General features: G+C 24.5%; 2 protein-coding genes across 3 annotated transcripts in view; both read right to left on the bottom strand.

Moving 5' to 3' along the window:
* LOC117173490 overlaps positions 1-12,832 on the bottom strand; it is a 40,946-nt gene extending 28,114 nt beyond the window's left edge. Inside the window, exon 1 of the mRNA XM_033362143.1 lies at positions 12,521-12,832. Coding sequence (XP_033218034.1) covers positions 12,521-12,587 — 67 coding nt within the window. The 5' untranslated portion in view covers positions 12,588-12,832. The remainder of the gene's footprint in view (positions 1-12,520) is intronic.
* A 2,450-nt stretch (positions 12,833-15,282) lies between these two features.
* LOC117173555 overlaps positions 15,283-21,314 on the bottom strand; it is a 12,325-nt gene continuing 6,293 nt past the window's right edge. Inside the window, exon 4 of one of the 2 annotated variants that reach the window (XM_033362263.1) lies at positions 15,283-15,460. In XM_033362263.1, coding sequence (XP_033218154.1) covers positions 15,407-15,460 — 54 coding nt within the window. In that variant the 3' untranslated portion in view covers positions 15,283-15,406. Of the gene's footprint in view, positions 15,461-16,230; positions 16,871-21,314 lie in introns of those variants that run through there. The other variant, XM_033362218.1, reaches the window with a different exon arrangement.

Below are 21,314 nucleotides of genomic sequence, written 5' to 3'. Positions count from 1 at the left end.
AAAAACTCATCCGTTTTGGTTGAAAGCTTATCTATTTTGTTGAAAATTAATCTTTTTTAATTGATAATTCAACTACTTGGGTAAAAGTTAAACTAAATTGTTAAATTTTATTTTTTTGACTGAAAATGTAAGTTTAACCTTTTTTTTCAGATTGAACTTTTTTAGTTGAAAATTCTAATGCTACTTTTTTAGTAAAAAAAAAACATCTTCTAGAATTGAAATTTTAAGTTTGCTACCAAACAGTTGCATTTTTATCCAAGACAGATAAAATTTGTACAATTTCAGTTCATTCTTAAAAACCAAAATATAAATTTTCAAACAAAAATTATGACTTTTCAAGAAAATTGATAAATTTTCAACCAAAAAGTTGCATTTTTATCCAAGAAATATTAATTTCCTATTAAAACAAATGATTTTTAATAAAAAAAATTTTTTTAAATAGTTGAATTTTCATCCAGATAATATTTTGGTTCTCTTTTAAAAAATAATGTATTAAATCTGAACAAAAAATTCTCTAAGATATAGGTAATTAAAAAAAAAAACAGCAGAATTTTCAATAAAAATGTATGACTTTTCAACGAAATTGTTGAATTTCCAACAAAACAGTTGCATTTTTACATTCTCATCATTTATGATTGAGAAAGTATTAGAATTGTCGGGAATTTTAAATCACACTTTTTCCACGGATCTCCAGTTTCGAGACCCCCTGAATCCGAAAATCAGGTTTTCACGATGGCGTCTATCTGTCTGTCCATCCGGCCATCCGTCCGTAAACACGATAACTCTAGAAGAAATGAAGGAATCAATTTCATCTTCAGCACACTTTTTTTAGGTCCGTAAAAAAAGGACGAGTTCGTGAACCAGCCATTTTTGATAAAAATTCAAAAAGTGAGCGCATTTTGAAAATTTTTTAGACAACTTTTTTCTGAAATTGAAAATTCTATGTACGGATATTTATAGTATTAAAAAGAACAAATAATTTACCCTTATGACTTTTTTCGATAAAAAGAAAATTCTCAGAGTTATAGAGTTTTCAAAATTTCTTTAATCAACCGAAAATCAAAATTTAAAGCCGAAAAACGCACGATATGAAAAAAAAGTCAGAAGAAGAAAAACATTTCTTTTTGAAAGCTCTATAAGATTATCATAACCAATTATTGGATTTTCTTCAAAAATCGAAAATTAAAATTTTGATTGCACAAAAAATAATGGAAAATAAAAAATTCCATTTTGTGGACAAGCTATGTAGGATACAAAAAAAGATGAATGAACAAAAATGGTTAACCCAAAAAAAATCGACAACTTCGCTAAGAATCGCTTCTTGAGAGGATGCGTACTTTTTATTTTATTCATGAAAAATAACGTTGAAAAAATATAAAATAAAAAAAAATGTGTGGAAACATGACGAAAGTTACGAGAAAAAAAAATCCAACAAAACCTGTTTACAAATGTCTGTCGGAAATCGAACGCGCAGCGAGAATGTCACGATGAGAATGTGTACCTCAAAGCCTACAGATCTTTAAGAAACTTAATATTTGACTATACTTAATTAAGTAGACAATTCAGAATATGAAGACGCATATAAATACTGCCATCTAGAAGAGATCTTTTTGATAAAGTTTTTTTCAAGCATTCCAAACGAAAAAAATAAATATCCGAGCGCGAAGCGCGAGATTCAACCGTCGCGCGCCCTAGGCACGCTCAAATTTAAATTTTAAAATCAAAAATACAAACTTTCAAAAAAGAGGTAGAATTTTCAACTGAACAATTGCACTTTTATTCATGAAAGATGAAATTTCTTCTAAAACAGATGAATAAAAAAAAAAACTAAAAAAGATTTCAGTTTATCAGCCACCGTACCAAAATGTAATACCCCCCCCCCCCCCCCAGATGTTACGTAATTTAAGTACGGTCCATAAGTGGTGCTAAGTCAAATCAACCTAATTTTAAAAGGAGAAGCAAAAATCCTTTCGAGAGAAATAGTTTACAATTGATGGAGTACATTATTTTTTTTTTCTTTTACTTTCGAACAACTTAAATTTAAACTTTATCTAAAAATGTATTCTCCGATTATAAATTAGTCTTCGTTGGCAGTGCATTGACGTATGTAAATTTGCAAATGCACTGATATGACGCTTCAACGATAGAATACCTAATATATGCGATATGCATTATATATCACCACACTTGAAAGGCGATGACTAAATCTATTCTATTTACAAGAACGTTCAAAGTTCATGACGAAACTTCTAGTTCATTACTTTGCCTGCTTCGATTAATCTTTATTCGCTCTATATAATTAGGTGAAGGGGCTACACGATTTGGAAATTCGTGAAATAAAGTTGCCGACATTATCAAATATCCGACACTGTGAATTTGCCGACACAGGAGAATTCCTGAATTTAACATCTTTAAAAACGGTGAAATAATAAAATAAACATTTTTTTCTTTGACGCAGAACATATTTTTATATGACTAGAAAACAAATAAGTGCGCTGAGCGCACGAATATTATTACTTTTTTTCCTAAAGGAAATTTTAAATTACCATATGGTATTAATATTAAAACAAAATTTTTCTATTTCATAGACAAAACTGCACATATAAAAAATTCGTCATAATTTTTGCACCAATACCAGGGTGACCATTTTATTCCAGAAACAAAAATTTCAGTCATTTCCCAGCGTTAATCTAAAAATGTTTTCATTTGAAGTTAAAAATGATATTCATTTTTTTTATTTATTATTTATTAAAACGCTCCATAATTTACGCATATAAAATGCAAGCTTCTGACACATTTCAAGTGAACAATTTTAAATTAAATGATTTTAAGATGTGAAATTCAAAAATTTTTAACTTTTACAAATTGTACAATTCGAACATTCTAAAATTTAAAATCCTAGCGATCATATTCAATTCAGAAAGAATACAGATTGAATGATTATAATTTTTTTAACTGAAATTTCTTTATATAAAATATAAATTTATTTTATTTTGGGTCGTAAAAAATTAACCATTGTTCCTTTGTTATACATTTATCAAAACCCGTCGTTTTTTTAAAAATCTTTTTAAAATTTCTTTTAAAACTAATTATTAAATTAAAAAATGATTTAAGATTTTCCCAGGTATCTTAAGAAAATTGTTGCATTATCAAAACCCTTAAAATCTTTTTTAACTCTGCGTTTTGCTTTAACCTTTTTAGAATAAGTTCAAATTTTTAATTATTTCTGACATTTTTACAAAACTTCTAAGGATTGATGAAAATGATTCAAAATTCTTCTAAAATTATCTGAAAATCCTTCAAAGTTAAAAAGAATTGCCTTCAAATCTTACAGATTCTTTTTTGACAATTTTGAAAAGTTTTCAAATTTTTAAAAATATTCTCTTGAAATTAATTATTCAGGATAAAAAATCGTTTTCAATTTTATTCGAAAATCTTAATAATTTGTTGTATCCTTTTGAGCCTTTCAAAAATCTAAAAAGAAAATTTCAATCCTTTCAGGTTTTTATATATTTTTCAGCCATCTCAAAACCTTTATATATCTCTTAAACTTACTTATTAAGTGAAATAATGATGAGGATTAAACTCGTATTTTATGTTCAGTGTGGTTTTTGTTACACGAAAAGATCATTTTCAAAATGTTTGAAGTTTTTTTTTTAAATTTGTAATAACTTTCTTAATTTTTCTGGTAAGCATAGTATTAACTTTCTATTAACTTTACACGTTACAATACATCCAAAAGCATTCTTTTTGAATAAATGAAAATTTTATATGAACCGAAAAACTTCGAAATCGGACCATATAAATGTTTAAAATTTAAATACTCATAATATTGCCCAAATTTTCTTTGGCAAATAGGTAAGATACGTATCGTATTCGGGCTTACATGAATTATTCATGATGTTCATTACAAAAATTCTTTAACAAAACATAACAATACATTGCAAAGTAAATAAATTCTAAAAAAAGTAATTAAAAAATAATAATTTTTAACCGAAAATTGAATATTAATATTTTTGGTAAAAAAATGTAATTTTAAACCAAACATAAGTTTTTAAGTAAAACAATGAATCTTCAACAGAATTAGTTCATTTTTTAAACAAAAAAATTAATTTATACTAAAAAAAAAGGGTCAACCAAGTCTTAAATAGTTAAATTTCAAGTTACAAAAATTACAGTTTAACCAAAAAGAAGAATTTTCAACTACAACCATGGAATTTTCAATTAAAATAAGTTGAAAGAATTCCTTTCAACAACAAAAAGCTACATTTTCAAAAAGTAGTTACACTTCAAAACAAAGTGCTGAATCGTAAATTGTAAATATTTAACTGGAATAGTTGAATTTTAAACCAGAAAGATGAATTCTTAACTCAAATGATGAATATTTAAATGAAATAATTGAACTTCAGGCCAAAAAAATGAATTTTTAACCAAGCCGATTACTTTCAAAAAAAAAAAAGGAATTTTTAAATGAAAAAAAGAATTTTTCAACCAAAAATTGATTAATTAAATGTTCACTTAAGAAACGAATGTTCAAGCAAAGAGATGAATTTTTAACAAAAATTATGGAATATTCAACTGGAATAATAGTTACATTAACAGTTAAAAAAATTATTTTCAACCAAAAAAACATCCAAAGAAAAAACAAGTTTTCAATTAAACCGTACATTTTGCAACCAAAGAAATTAATTATTAATTAAAAATATGGATCACTTAAATGTTCAGTTCAAGAATCTAATTTTCAACGAAACTGATGAATTCTCAACTAAAATTATTAATCTTTAACTGGAATAGTGGAATTTTATGCCAAAAAGATGAATTTTCAACAGTAAAGATTAATTTAAAAAAAGACGAATTTTCCACATTGTACATAATTTTTCAAAACAAATAATTTAATTTTGAAATGCAAAATATCAATCTTGAACCAATTAGTTGAATTTTCACCGAATGAATCAAAATTTATTGTAAACAAAGTAGTTACATTTTCAATCAGACATGAATTTTAAATTAAAATCATGAACCTACGACAAAAAAATTAATTTTTAACAAAAGAGTTTAAGTTTTAACGAAGTAGTTGAATTTTTTACTAAAATAAAGAGACGAATTTGCATCGCAAAATGTAAACCAAATTTTTATTATGATAAGAAACATTTCATCTTTGAAATACTACTTCCACTCTAAAATTTGCTTCAAGTACTGTATATTTTTTAAATTATAAGATTTTTGTTTCAAAATAACAATTTCCGATGGAAATTCCAATATTTTTTTAATAAAAGTAACGATATCTGGTATAAAACGCCAATAAAACCTAAAATCGTAAAAAAATGTGAATTAATGATTCTGAATGTTAATCTGATGAGTAATTATAATTTGAAAAATGTTATAATTTTTTTTAAATTAAAAATACCAATTTTAGATTAAAAACACAAACTGGACATAAAAAATATTATTCAAAATTGTAAATATTCTTTGAAATGTAATGATTTTTGTTTAAGATAATCTATTTCCGGTAAAAAAAAAACTTTAACATAACCTTCAATTGTTCGAAAATAGTCAATCTTCTTTGAAACCTATTTCCACATTGCCGGTGAAAACCTTAGAAAGCTTTACCTACAATTATGCAAACATTTTAAATCTTCTTTGAAATAAATCTAATGTATTTTGTTAAAAAATGCCAATTTCAGATGCAAAAACGCTAACATAATCTAAAAGCGTTGAAAATTGGAAATTTTTAAGTTTTTGGTTTAAAAATGCTAATTTTCAATTAATAAACTAACACAAGCTAAAAAATTTAGAAATTTGAACTTGTCGAAACTTTATGATTTTATATTAAATTTCGTTTTTAAAAATACTAATTTCCAGCAAAAAAGCAATAACATAAAACATGAATGATATTTCCAATAATTTATTAGATACATCATCAATTTTAATTTCAATTAGCATAAGGCTTTTTTGAAGTCATTCTTATTAAAAGCGATTATTTCAAATTTAAGACATAAAACAACTTTACGTAATGAAAAGTCAACCAAGTATTCAACAAAAATCACTGAGATTTTTGAGACATCATTACACCAGTTTTTTAAAAATGTAATTTATTTTTTTTTTATCATTGAAACAATTTTTTCATTGTTTAGATTCGGGAATTTTATAATACGGAATTTTAATGTAATGAAAATTAGAAGATTTCTATTTTAAAAAAAGGCAATAGACTGATAAAAAATTGGAAAGTTTTGAAATCAAATATAACAATAGAATTGTAATCTCTAAAATTCTCAAGCGATTGCCGCTCTAATAAAAAAGTGATAGGCCATTTATGGCCGCTTAGCAGCCGACAAAAGAGGGAAAGTTCAAGAGTTACAGTTCGTTCTTTATAAAGTGGCCTTAATATAAACTGACGTAGTTTAGAAACATCCCAATAATTTTCTAATTGCAACATATATCAACAGATGATGTGGACAAAAAGAATTAAAGATTTTGATCAGAAAAATTATTAATAAGAGATAATTGAGAATCATTCATTAATGGATTAACGTCAATTATTATCGGATATTATCAAAGGTTAGGTACTAAAGATAGCCTATAATTCAGAATGTTTATAAAATAATGTAAGAAGAAAAAACAAAAGAAATATGTATGTTTAGTGAATCATAATCAAGAGGTTATCAAAGAAACCCGGAAATCTGCGATAGTTCGTAATTATTATAATTAGTCATTTAATTCTTAAGGGGTTCTGAGGCTACTTAATGATAATTATACAAGACAGCAATAAAAAAAATAATGTGAAAAAGTAGTCACTTCAATTTTCGAATGTGTATTACTTCTAATTTTTACTAACTACCAAAAAGAGTGCAACTAAAGAAATTTACCAAATAATAAAATTGTTCAGAATTGTATATTTTCTTCAAAATATAATGATTTTTGTTGAAAAAAATATATTTCTTGTCAAAAAAAAGTTAATATATACCGAAAATGGCGATAAATTGCAAATATTTTAGGAAACGTAATGATTTTCGTTTTAAAATACAAATTTTTCGTGTAAAACACCAACATTACCTTGTCAAAGTTGTGCATTTTTTTGACATTTAAAAAAATTTAATATCAATTTCCGACGTTAAACACTAAAAAAAATCAAAAATTGTAAGAGTATAAGGTTCTAAATCTTCAAATTAGAATAATTTTTGTTTTAAAATACCAATTTCTGGCGTAAAACGCTAACGTAACCTAAAATTGTTCAAAATTATGAACCTTCCAAATCGAATTATTCTTGTTTTTTCTTTTAGCTCTATTGTTTTAAACTAACGCTTTTTAAATTAACCGAAAAATTACCGATTTCATGTAAATAAAGTATTACTTGAAAATATTAAAAAATTGCAAATCTTGTTCGAAATATAATGATTTTTGTTTTGATATACCAATTTTTTGTTTAAAATGCTAACATAACCGGAAATAGATCAAAGTTGTAAATCTTCTTTAAAATTTCTTTTCTTTTTTATTTATCATTTCTATTCTTTTTTATTCACATGTTTTTTAATTGTAAGTTTACTTCGAAACTTTATGATTTTACATTAGTATTGTACATTATACATTTATTTATATATTTATTTATGATACAGTTTTATTGAAATTTTATTTTATATTTTACATCTTTACTATGTAAAAATGCATTTAGTCAATTCTCAAAAATTAGTTTTCTATTTAGAAAATATTCCATTTTTTTAACGTTTACGGTTTCTGATTTGAAAATTAGTAACATTAAATTTATTGCTAAAGTCTTGGAGTAATAAATCCAACTGTAAAATTTCAAACACTGCCAAATAAAAAGTTACAACCTTAAAGTGATTTAAATTTGACATAAATTGTACAATAAATTTTAATGTATGTAAAAACTGTAAAAAAACTAAAAACAAAAAAAAATCAAATTAATAATTGACCAAATATAAAATAATTGAATTATTGAAAAAAAATACTAGAAAAGAATAAATTTTTTTTCAAGTATATCTCGGACAAAAATAGTTTATAATGAAATGATGAGAATTTACTTGTGTACAATATTATTCCACATAAAAAAGTGGTTTAACGACATACCTCGAAAATCTCGCAATCATAATGATTGTAAATCTGATCCGAATTGAGAAACATTTGTGCTTTTTAATACACTTACGCGGTTACACTAAAACTATTTAATTATCTTATCAATTTTTGTAAATAATATTAATTTTTTTAGTATAAAAACAGAATATTTAAAACTTCTAAACACTTCTAGAATTTTTAGACAAAAATCATCAACAATTTGCACCATTTTTAACAATTTTATATTATGTTAACAATTTGTATCGGAAACGGGTTTCTTTAATAAGAAATTATTATCAAAAAAAAATTACAGCAGCTTGAACAATTTGTGTTTTTCGGCTTTGTTCGATTTTTTTTACCGGTAATTTAGATTCTAAACCAAAATCATTAGATTGTGAAAGTTAATCATTTTGTAACAATTTTAGGTTGCTTTAGCGATTTACACCTAAAATCAGTATTTCAAAACAAAAATTATTATAATTAATTTTAAAAAGATTTGCAATTTTCGAACCTTTTTAGGTTATATTAACATGTTTAACAGGAAATCGGTTATTTTAAAAACCAATTTTGCAAGAAATTATTGGTATTTTTAATACAACATTTTTAGATTTAAAAGAATATACATTTATTGATTAAATATAATAAAAATAACAAGCTTGAAGAATTTCGGATTGTGTTATTGTTTTTCGTTGGAACTTCAAATTATTATTACAAAAATCAAGATTACTAATTTAGTGACAATTTTATGTTATTTTGACGTTTTAAATCGAATAAATCAATTTTAATACAAACATCATTATAATTTGAACAAGATTTATAATCTTTGAACAGTTTTGGACTATGTTATGGTTTTTTGTCGGTAATTGGTATTTTTAATTTAAAAAATTATATTTTTAAAATTATTTACCATTTTTAAAAATTTATTTTTCGTTTGCTTCTTATATTATAAATCTGTATTTTTTAGTCAAAATTCATGAGATTTAAAAAAATAAATAAAAATTTTGTGTACAGCTGTAGGTTATGCAAGCGGTTCTAGATATAGATTTGACATTTGGCAGAAAACTTACAATTATAGAATAATTTAAGGTTATGTTAAAGTTTTCCACCGAAAATCGGTTATATTAAACAAAAATCATAACATTTCTAAGAATATTTACAATTCTGAAGAATTCTCTGCTATCAAAGAATATTTTCAATTTTTAAACTATGTAAAACAAAAATAATTAAATTAAAAAAAAAAACATTAAAGTTAGACTGAAAATTTCGAACAATTTTAGGTTATGTTGGCCTCTCATTAGAAATCGGTATTTTCAGTAAAAAAAATCATTAGCTTTGAAAAAAGATTTAACAAATATGTACAGTTGTAGATTATGTCCGCGGTTTTCGATACATATTTTAGAGAAGATTTTTTAATAATTTTAAGGTTATGTTGGTATTTTTCACACGAAAAATTACTACTTGTTTTATATCTTAAATTTTATTTAGAATCTTCAACCAATTTTGGATTATGTCAACGTTTCTCGTCGGAAATTCGTACTTTTAATTTTTAAAAGAGAAAGGATTTTAACAATTTCAGGTTAAATTTACGTTTTATAAAAAAAAATATTTTAAAAATAAAAATAATTTAGTTCAAAAGTATTGGTAATTTTAATAAAAAGTTATTAGATTAAAAAAATATTTTGGCTGACGTTTTATATAATAATATTGCATTTTTGAACAAAAATTGGCATTTTACAAAAAATTCTATTAAAAAAAGGTTCGCACATTTTAACAATTTTAGGTTATGTTAGCAGTTTGTACCGAAATCGAGTATTTTTAATCATAAAATTATAGCCTCTAAAGATTAAAACAGTTTCAATTGGCAATTAAAAATAAAAATGATACTTTGAACCAGATTTTCCATTTTTGAACAGTTCCAGGTTTGTTATCTTAGTATTTTTCGTCAGTAATTATTGATATTTTTAATGAAAATTAATTAGATTTGAAATAATATTTAATTTTTTTATAACTTTAGGATATGTTGATATGTTTTATCTGCAAAATTACTATTTATAAAACACAATCAGTACATTCAAATCTAATTACTTTTGTGCAAAATAATAATAGTTTAGAAACTTTAATAATTTAAAATTATATTGTTGCTTTTCGTACGAATTTACAATTGTTATTTTTAAACAAAAATGATTAAAATTGAAACTATATTTAGAATCTTTAGACAATTTTAGATTATTTTTTGTTTGGTAAAAATTGAATATTCAATAGTTGCAAATTCATTTGTTACAAATTGAAAACTTAATTTTGGAATAAAAAACATTAGCTTAAAAAGAAGTTTTACAAGCCTAAACAAGTATTTATGACATTAGCGTTTTTCGTCTAAAATTACTAATTTTAATTTAAAGAAAAATTAGATTTCAAAGGAGATTTATAATATTTAAACAATTATAGGTTATGTTCATATTTTTTACTGAAAATCGATTATTTTAACAGAAAACATTAGGTTTAAAAAAGACACACAATCTTAAATAATTGTTTGTTATGGCGTTGTCAGAAACTTGTATTTAAAATAATATATATTTAAAAAAATTCACATTGTAAACAATTTTAGGTTATGTTAGCGCTTCAAAGATTAAAGCAAATTTAGCAATTTACGTTATTCGGGTTTACTCGAGTTTTTTTATCCGGAATTGAGATTCTAAACCAAAATCATTAGAGTTCAAATTTTAATAATTTTGGAACAATTTTAGGTTAGTTTGGCGTTTTAAATTTATGAAAGGAATTTTCAAACAAAAATCATTATAACCTGAAAAGGATGACGAATCTTTGAACAATATTACGTTATTTTAAGGACGTTTGTCCATAAATGGTATTTTTAATTTAAAAAACTGTATTAAAAAAATATTTACCATTTTTGAAAGTTGTGTTTAATTTAAAATTGCTATAGTAAATACAAAAACATTGCTGGAAAAGAGAATAATAATTGATTTTATAAGTAATATATTCGTATTTAAAACCTTTTTTTAATTTGCAATATTATTTAAGAGTAAAATATAAAATTTTTTTAACCTTCAATTTGAAATATTTTAATTAATAAAAAAAAGCAATTACTGAATATTTAGAAATATCTGACTGTTAATTTAAAATGATGAATTATAAATTAAATACTAAAACTAAACAAAACACCAAAATTGCGGTGAAAATAGTCCACTGCCTAATTTAAAATAAAATATAGATTTTGGCAGATTTCTAAAAAGAATTTTAAAAGCTTTTTAGCAATTTTGAAAGGCTTTAGCTTTAGAAGAATAAAAAATATTTCCGAGGAAAATTGAAAAACGTTTAGAAGTTGTGAAAATTTTTCAAAAATAATGTAAAATTTGAAAAAGTGTAAAACAACATGCAGATGTTTCAAAACTTTGAAATCAATTTTTGAAGTACTTTAAGGATTTTCAAACTATTTAAAATAAAAATAATTTAACTTTTAAGAAAGGTTCAATTTACACAAAAAATATAATAGATCAATTTTTAATGTTTCTAGCTTAAAATGGCTTTAAATGATACAGTTTTGACATTTTTAATATTAATTGATTGATTCTTTAATTTCGAGCATCGGAAATGATAACGTGGATTTATATTATTGAATTTAAATCGTTGAGCTGTACAATTTATATAATTTGAATACAAAATCAGCTTTGAAGTTCGATTTTTTTTTAATTTCATTGACATTTGTGCCTAGACAAAAATATTATTATATTAATTCTGATTAAAATATTTTCATTAAAAGATTTTCCGAGATAAAAAAAGACACTAATCGGCCGCTTTTTTTCTAATGTTCATAAAATAATAACCTCTGATTCGTGCGCAATTATTGTCTAAATAAAAATAGAAATTTTAACTGATAATCACGTGTATTTTCCCATAAGAAATTTATCAAAACAATTCTCTGAAATATCAACAAGAAAATTTGAGGTTAGGATAAAAAAATCAAACTTTATGACTGAATTTTCAAGATATTTGAACAATTTTTAAAAATAGTAAATCTAACCGGCAAAAAGAGGATTTATTAAAAAAATTATTTAATTCCGAACATAATAAAGATAATATCGCAAAAATATTGTATATTTAGAGAAAAAAAAACTGAAACAAAGATATTGATCCACAACGTGGACAACAAAAGATTACGCTATAAAAGAGGTAATATCGTATTACTTTTTTTCTCCCTAGTAGGTTTCGAATTTAACGAATGACATAAAACGGAAGTAAATGATTGTAACTGGTTGTAGTGACCCCAGTTTCATCGGACGAGTCAATTTCGGCCGACGCTCTTAATTCCCATCAATTTGACTCTCGACAGTTCGAAACATTCGGAAGAGAAAGGACAAGGCTTTGAAGTTTTGAGTGGGAAAGAGTGAGTCTCAGAAAAAAAGTAAGAGGGGATAATGTTTTTTTTTCTTACCTGAATTGCACGGTGAGAGAAGAAGATTGAGGACGAAGCAACAGAGAAATTCACGTCCACGCCACATATTTTTGCGGAAAAAATCCAATCACATAACTCACATAATAAGGGTTAAGTGCGAAATTTTGCTAGTAGGATCACGACCTTCCGACAGTTTTTGGTTTTAATAAAGTCTTTTTTTTCACTGAGGATTGCGCGAGGCGAACTCTCAGATGTTCGCTGTCGCGACCAACCCTCACCACTTTTGACAGATAAATGCCACGGTAAGCCGCATTCGCGTGCAATCATCTGTTTATGACGCCACCATTTGCAATGTCCGAACGACGCGAAGTCTGCCGATGGCGAACCTCGAGAGGTCGAAGTGTGCCAATCGATTTTCGCGAGTGCGAAAAGACGCGCGAATTTCAACTTTCAGTCTGGTGTGTAATTTACATTTTTAGCGGCCGTACTTAAATAAAGTAAGAGATTATAAATAATTAAACAAATTCAAATTGGATTAAAATCAAATTCAAAATCCAAATTCTATACAGTAACGGATTATATTATATGCCCTCTCCAAGACCCCCTCCACCGCCCCTGTAACGAGCTACAACGAAATATTTATAACCTCCCCTCTTATTTTAAGTAATTTATTATTTCCGGAAATAATAAGATATGGAAAACTAATGGAAACTAATGAAACTAATGGAAATTTTTTAGATTTAAGATAATTCGTGCTTTGTGGTTTGCAGGGTGAAAATTAAATTTTCAAACTCACATGCCCGCATTTTTATCATGTAATATTTTCAACATGTGATCTCTTATACACGCAAAAAAACAATGTTTCAGCAAAATTTTATATTTTTAAATTTATTTATTTAATGTCAACCAGAACATCTGATATTTCATTTAAAATTTAATTTCGAAACGAAAAAGATAAATTTTTAAGAAATACAGATTATTCAGTTATAAAAAAATTTCCCTAGATTGTCGAACCTTTAAGAAAGAAGAAGAGTTTTCTGTACAAAAACGAAATTTTTAACCAGATAATATGAATTTTTAACAACAAAAAATAGGTTTCAACAAAGTAGTTACATTTTTAACCAAAAAGATAAACCTTTATTTTTAAAAATCCAAACAAGTAGTTCAAATTTTACCCACACAGTTGAATTTCCAATTAAAAAGAGCAGTTTTCAACCAAATAAACTTTCAACCAAAGAGATGAATGTTAACTAAATATATGAATCTTTAACAAAAAAATTATTTCTTAACAACGTAGTTCAACCAAAATTTTCAAGCAAGATAGTTGAAGCATCAAACAAGGAAGATTAATTTTTTAACCAAACATTTGCATTCTTATCCAAGAAAGATAAAATTTGTACTAAAACCAATTAATTTTTCAATCAAAAAGACGATTTTTGGGGGAAAATATTTGAATTCTCATCCAAACAAAAGTTTTTACTTTGACTTTCCAACATCAAAATGAGAGTTTTAAACAAGAAGCAAATTTTCTATGAGGATACTTGAATTTTTAACCCAAAAAGCGAATTTTCAACAAAACAGTCGTTTTTTCTACCAAAAAGGATAATTTTTTAACAAAATCGTTGAGTTTTCAACCAAAAATATATATTTTTATCCCAGAAAAGTAAAATTTCTACTAAAACAGATATATTTTTAATTAAAAATTCAAATTATATATTTTATTTATTATCACCTATTTTTAGGATAATATTAATATTAATAATGTGATTAATTATACCAAATTATTACAATTTATATTATAAAATGAAATTAATTGTTATTATGTTTTTAATTAATTTTTCAATCAAAAAGACAAATATTCAAAAAAATAGTTGAATTGTCAACCCTAAAGTTGCATTTTTATCAAAAGAAATGCAATTTCTTCTAAAAACGCATAGTTTTTTAATCAAAACGCAAAATTTTCGAAAAAAAAAATTTGCACCCTCTCCAAAAAAAAATAGATTTTACTTTGACTTTTCAACTTTAAAATGTGAGGTTTAAATAAGTAGCAAATTTTCTACAAAGAAACTTGATTTTTCAACCCAAACAGACGAATTTTGAACCAAACAGTTGCATTTTCAACCAAAAATTAATATTTTTAGCGAAGAAAATTATATTTTAAATATTTCAAATAAGATTCACAACCCAACTCTTTAACAAGTTTATGTTATATGCTGTCGTTTTACATCGGAACTTTGTATTTTTAAACAAAATTCATTATAATTTTAACAATAAGATTTAGCATCTTGTATATCTCAAAAAAAAGGTTGCAGTTTTGATTTTGAAAATCTTAAGGTTCTAAAGTAGAATTTCTATTTTTTATTTCTGAAAATATAGGATGAGTGATTTTTTAGAATATACCGACTGTTTTGGCGATTTGTAACTTTAGTAGCAATGAAAAATAATGATCTGATATAGTTTCAATAGGCTTTTCTTATGTTTTTTTCATTGACCATAAGTATTTTTTAAAACAATAAATATTTGACGTTCAAAAATGAGAGTCAAAAACAAAGTGACTTATTTTAAGGCCTATTGTTTCATTTTTTAATGTCAAATAAAACTTGGGGTTTGCCCTGGACAGTTTTGAGGTTTAAAAGTGGAATTTTTATTTTTTATTTCTGTAAATGAGCCAAGCGTGATTTTTGAGAATCTACCATTTGTTCTGGCGATCTGTAACTTTAATAGCAACTACAAAAAATGGTCTAATATAGTTGAAATAGAGTTTTCTGACGCATTTTTCACTGATCGTAAGCATTTTTCATAAAAATAAATATTTGACTTCCAAAAATGAAATTCAAAAACAAATGAGACTTTTTTATAAAAAGGCACATTATACATTTTTTTTATCCTGGAAGAAATCTTGGGGTGTCTCCTTCAAAATAATTTTCACTCACGCCCTCTTTGTTGGTCGTCAGATTTTTTTGAAAGCAAATGTTTAACCTGAAAAATAAAGGTTGAAGTCCAATTTGTCTTTCTCATAAAAAAGTACATTTTTTCATTTTTCTTATGGCAAAAGAAAACTTTGAGTTTCCTCTTTAAGAGTTTTATGGTTAAAACCTATATTTTGTATTTCTAAAAATAAGCGATGAATTATCTTTGAGAATATGCTATCTGTTTGAGTGATTTGTAACTTTAATAGCAACAATAAAAAATGGTCTTAAATAGTTTCAATTGGGATTTTTGACGATTTTTTGAAAAAATAAATAAATTCCAAAAAGGAGAGTCAAAACCAAACTTGATTTTTTTGGGAAAGGCACATTTTTTAAATTTGTTAATCAGAAAAGAAATCTTGTGGTTTCCTTTACACAACCTTGACATTGAAAATTGCAATTTCTATTTTTTATTTCTGTAAATAAGCTATGAGTGCTTTCTGAGAATATACCTTTTTGTTTGTTGATTTGTACATTTTTTAATAAAAATAAAAACAATTTGTGTAATAAAGTTTCGATATTTTTTCCACGTCCTTTTCATTGCTTACAAGTATTTTGGTTTAACAAATATTTGACCTTCAAAATTAAGATAAAAAACAAATTGGATTTTTAAAAAAAATTAATATTTTTTCATTTCCTTATCTCAAAATAAATCTTATGGTTTCCCCTTTAATATTTTTGACTTAAAAAATGGAAGTTTTATTTTTTTTATAATAATAAGCGATTTAAAAAAATAAATCATCTGTTTTGTCGGTGCGTAATGTTAATATCAATGACAAAAGATTGTCTAATACAGTTTCAGTAGGTTTTTCACGCACTTTTTCATTTATGGTAAGCATTTTTTTAACAAAAATATTTTGGCCTTCACAAATGAGAGGTAAAAACAACTTTGACTTTTTTGTTACGCTGGAAGATGGAAGTAGAAACCTCGGATTTACAATATTCCTAGAACTGATGACCCCGCAGTTTCTAGGTGAAAGAAGAGCCGCGGGTTTACGCTTAGATTCTCTGGATTTAAGATCAAGGTTAGTGCTGGCCACACCTGAAACTGTTCTTCTTTCCAAGTTCCAGTATATTAGTAAACAAAATACAGAAAAAATCCTATTGATGTATGAGAAATACGAATTTTACCAACTATATGATACATTCATTAAAAAAGTTATATATTATTTCGGAAATGACCCTATTACAAGTTTGATAATTGAAATAAAGAATATATTCGGAAATCGATATTTTCATATTCTTAAAGCGTTCTTTATCATCCTCCCTAAAACATAATTTTTAAAAATGTATGTGAAAAATAATTGTATTGCTTTATGTTTAACTTGAGGTGTCAACTTTAACTTTCTAGAGGATAAACTTCATCATAATTTGGATAAGTGCTGCAATAGGAACAGTCTTCCAAAAATTGTCTATATTCCTGAAAAAAAGAATATATACTAATTTTGTAATTTAGAAATATTTTATCTCCCATCTTAGAACAAATTTTCTGAAAGTTTTTCATAACTAAAATGTAACTGTTTTATAACAGTTGTTACGTGAAGGTTACAGAACTGTTCTATAAATAGGTAATAGCGTTACACGTTAAATTCTTATAACCTATAGTGACTTTATCCTTTCAATTCTTTTTTCAACTTATTTTTTTTTTAATTTTAAGAGATTTCAAAGAATCTTACAAGATTTATGGGATTTTATAGGATCTATAGAATCCATATTATATAGAATATAGAATTTATATAAATACAGAATATAAATAAATATAAATATATAAATAATAATAATAATATGTACATAAATATATAAATATCAGTGTATAGATTCTAAATATAGTATCTACATTTCAAAGGATTAACGAGATTTTAAAAATGTTAAGCTAATTTAACAAATTCCAAACAATTTCAAGAAATTAAAAAATTTCAAGATACTTCAATGAATTTTGTAGGATTTCCAAAGATTTTAAACTTGATTTAAAGAAATTTCTAGAGAAATTTGGAGAATAAATTAAATGAAATAAAATTACAAGGAATTAGAACGGTCTTTTTCAGAAGGGAATGAACTTTAAAATGTTCAAAGGATTTTGGATATTTTACGTAATTTTAAAAGATTTCAAAGAATTTCAAGAGATTTAAAAATTCTAAGCTATTGTAAAAAAATTAAAGAATTTGAAGAAATTAAAAAAATTTCAAGATATTTAAAACAATTTTGTAAGCTTTCCAAATATTTTAAAATCGATTTTAAGGGACTTCTAGAGAACTTTGTGAAATAAGCGAAATAAAATAAAATGTTAAAGGAAATCCTAGCGATGTCAAACATTTCAAGGGATTTTAAGGTATTTCAAGAAACTTAAAAAGGTTTAAAGCGTTTTATTGCTTATCCAAAGAGTTGAAAGATTTCTATGGATTTAAACGGTTATTTTTGTAGAGTAGGTACTTCAATGAATAAGTTTATTTTGATTTAGATTGAAAGATTTATAGAACTTTAGGAAATAAAATCAATTTTATTTTTATTTTCACATTAATTCCTAGAATTTTTTTTGTCATCTATTTCAATACTGATTTGATTTTATTATGGTTTTATATTTAATGATTGTATATAAAGAAATTCCTGAAATAGCGAGAAAATTATAGGAAATTAATAATAGGAGAATCATTACAGGTCTATATACTAAGATACAAAAAAAAACGTGTATTTTTGCATTTTGCGAACCCTATCCCCTGAATTTCTTCCATTTCATGAAAAAATACTGGAATAAATTATCTGTTAATTTAAAAAAATTGTTCAGAGCTTCCGCTAGGCCGTTTTAGATTTGAAAATAATTTTTCTTAGTTTTAGATTTTTAAAAACAAAAAGGTTAAATAAAATTGTATCCCTAGTATCACGACAGTTCGTTTTTCCGGCTGAGAAAAAACCCTCTATTTTTTTTTAGTTAAAAAAAATGGTTAAGAGGTTGCGAGGAATTTAAAAAAGATCTGGTGCCAAGGTTTCCAATTGGTCATTTAACCTTCTGGACACGTGTATTATCACGTAAGTGTATTAAATTATTTTATTTTCATATAAAAATTATATTTTTAAAGTTTACAAGTAAGAAAAATGTGACATTCATGTTCATCATGAATTTGACCATAAACGATTAATAGAGCTGTTCATATATATATATTTATCCTGTAATATGACCAATTTTACTTCACAACTACTTGTTAGTTGAAATTATAACTACTTTGTTAAAAATTTATTCTTTTTGGTTGACGATTCATCATTTTAGTTAAAAAATCTTTTTTTTAAATTTTACTATTTTGTAACATTTTTATTAAATTATTTTTTTAACTGAAAATATAGCTATTATGTTGAAAAATGCGATTAAAACTAAGATATTTGGTTGAAAATGTACGTATTTTGCTAAAAATTATTCTTTTTTGGTAAAAAATTAATTATTTTGGTTAAATATTTATTGCTTGAAAATTAATCTGTTGAACTAAAAACTAGACCAAATTTTTTGTCGACATTTTTTTCAGAGACATTTAGTTTCTTTAGTAGGAAATTAATTTTTGTTTGGTTCAAATTTGAAATATTTCGTTGAAAAATTATTTTATTCGCTTAAAAACTTATTTATCTAATTGAAAATTAAATTATTCTCTTTTTTTTTAATTTATCTATTTTTTTGAAAATGTATCTTTTTTTTGCAGAAAATTTATCTTTTGGGTTCAAAATCAACTATTAGCTTGAAAATGCTATTAACTAAAAATTGAACTTCTACATTTTTGGTCAAAATATTTGCATCATTTTAGTTAAAATTTAATTCCTTTAATTAAAAATGTAATAAATTTTGTTGAAAATTCGTTTTTTGTTGTTGAAAATGAATTTTTTTAACTAAAAATGTAGAATACTATAGTATTTTTAGTCAAACGTTCAATTACGTTGGAGGAAATGTCAAGTAATAATATTAAACTAATATCAAATATTGAGAGCTAATTTTTTTATCAAAGATTCATCAGTTTGTTTGAAAATCAATTAGTATTATTAGTATTTTGATGAAAATTCATTTTTTTTTAGAGAAGTTAATCTTATTGGTTGAAAATTCATCTTTTTAGTTAAAATTTCAACTATTCCGGTTAGGTGTTTATCATTTTAGTTGAGAATTCATTTTCTTATTTAAAATGTAATTATTACTTAAAGTTCTTTTTTTAAATATTATTTTTTATCTGAAAATTTTACTATTCCAATTGAATATTCCATAATTTTAACTGATTGGTAGTTAATCATTATATTTCGATAATATTTTTTATTATAAAAAAAATCTCTATCATACAAAGTTAATCTTCTTGGTAGAAGATCCATCTTTTTGGTTGGAGATTTTACTATTCTAATTGAAGCTTTATCATTTTATTTAAAGATTGATTTTGTTATGTTTAAAATTTAATTATTCGAGTAAAAGATTCGTCATATTTGTTGAAAATCAAGTTTTTCACTGGCAATTTAACCATTCTATTTTTGGTTGCAAATTTTTATTTTTTAGTGGAAAGTTCAACTGTTTCGTTAAAGATTTATGTCTTTTACTGAAAAATCGGTTTTTTAAGAAGATTCATCTTTTTGTTTGAAAATCGACTTTTTGTTTAAAAGTTTAAATATTTCAGTTAAATATTCACAATTTTAGTTGAAAATTTATCTTCTTGGTTAGAAAAACTACTTGATTGAATGTTAAACTCCTTTGTTAACAGTTCACCTCTTTCATTGAAAATGTAACTATTTTGTTTAAAATTCTTCTGATTTTTGGTTCAAAGTGATTTCGCTTAATTGAAAATTTAAATATTCCATCTTTGGTTGGAAATTCATCTTTTTGATTCAAAATAAAACTACTTGCTTGAAAGCTAAATTCTTCGTTTAAAAGTTCTTTTTGGTAAAAAATTCATATCTATTTCTGTCGGAGAATTATTTCTTTTGAAAAATTTGAAATAGTTTATCCAGTAAACTGAATTTTCGTTTCCTCTTAATTTTAAAAGTACCAAGGAAACTTTTTACATTATTTCCAGATTTTACAATTAAAATAGATATCTTCTTAATTATAACAACAACAGAATCTTTTTAGCCTCTGAAAATTATTATCAAACATTTGCGATCTAAAAGTTTATATTTTTTAGAAATTTATAAAAATTGAAAATATTTCATCTCTAATATTTTTCAATGTTTAATTTTTAATAAAGTTTAGTGTATAAACTTTACAGGTTAGTTTAAGTATTTAAAATGTAGTTTTTGATTACAAAGTAGTTTATAAAAAAATATTTTTCGTAGGTAAACCAATTTCATTCATTGGTAAGTACTTTTTGAAATTTGATCTTTTATATGGTTAAAGGGAATATACAATTCCTTTTTTAATTTTGTAGTTTAAAAAATCTATTTTGATTAAATTTGGATACTTGGATTTTATATTGTGTTTCTTGAACTGACAAAATTGAATTTTGTATTTTAAATGAATGAAGACCTCTGTTTCATTAATTGTTAGTATTTAGCATAGTATTTAAATAACCACACATTTCTCGCGAGTCTGAAGTTTAGAGATTTTTTTTTAAACGGCAAAAACAATTATCCATTCACAAACACGGGTTTTCCGGTCCCAACTGCATGCTACATAAAATTTTACGCCCGGTAGAGAAAATTATATTTATCTTTAAAAAAATTACATCGATGTACCCTACAGTATTTCTTCTGCTGCAAATGGTTGATTCAAACAAATCAAGAATGGTTTGAATACAAATTATTTGATATAAACCCATTTTTTTTTATTTACAAAGTTTTTTTTAAGCAAACAAAAATCCTTTGTTAAGCGCAAATTTTTTCTAAGGGTCAAATTAATATAATACACACACATA

This window comes from Belonocnema kinseyi, chromosome 1, assembly GCF_010883055.1.
Source record: "Belonocnema kinseyi isolate 2016_QV_RU_SX_M_011 chromosome 1, B_treatae_v1, whole genome shotgun sequence".
Classification (NCBI taxonomy): Eukaryota; Metazoa; Arthropoda; class Insecta; order Hymenoptera; family Cynipidae; genus Belonocnema; species Belonocnema kinseyi.
Note: the sequence above shows the minus strand (reverse complement) of the source record. Positions and strands in the feature narration are given on the sequence as shown.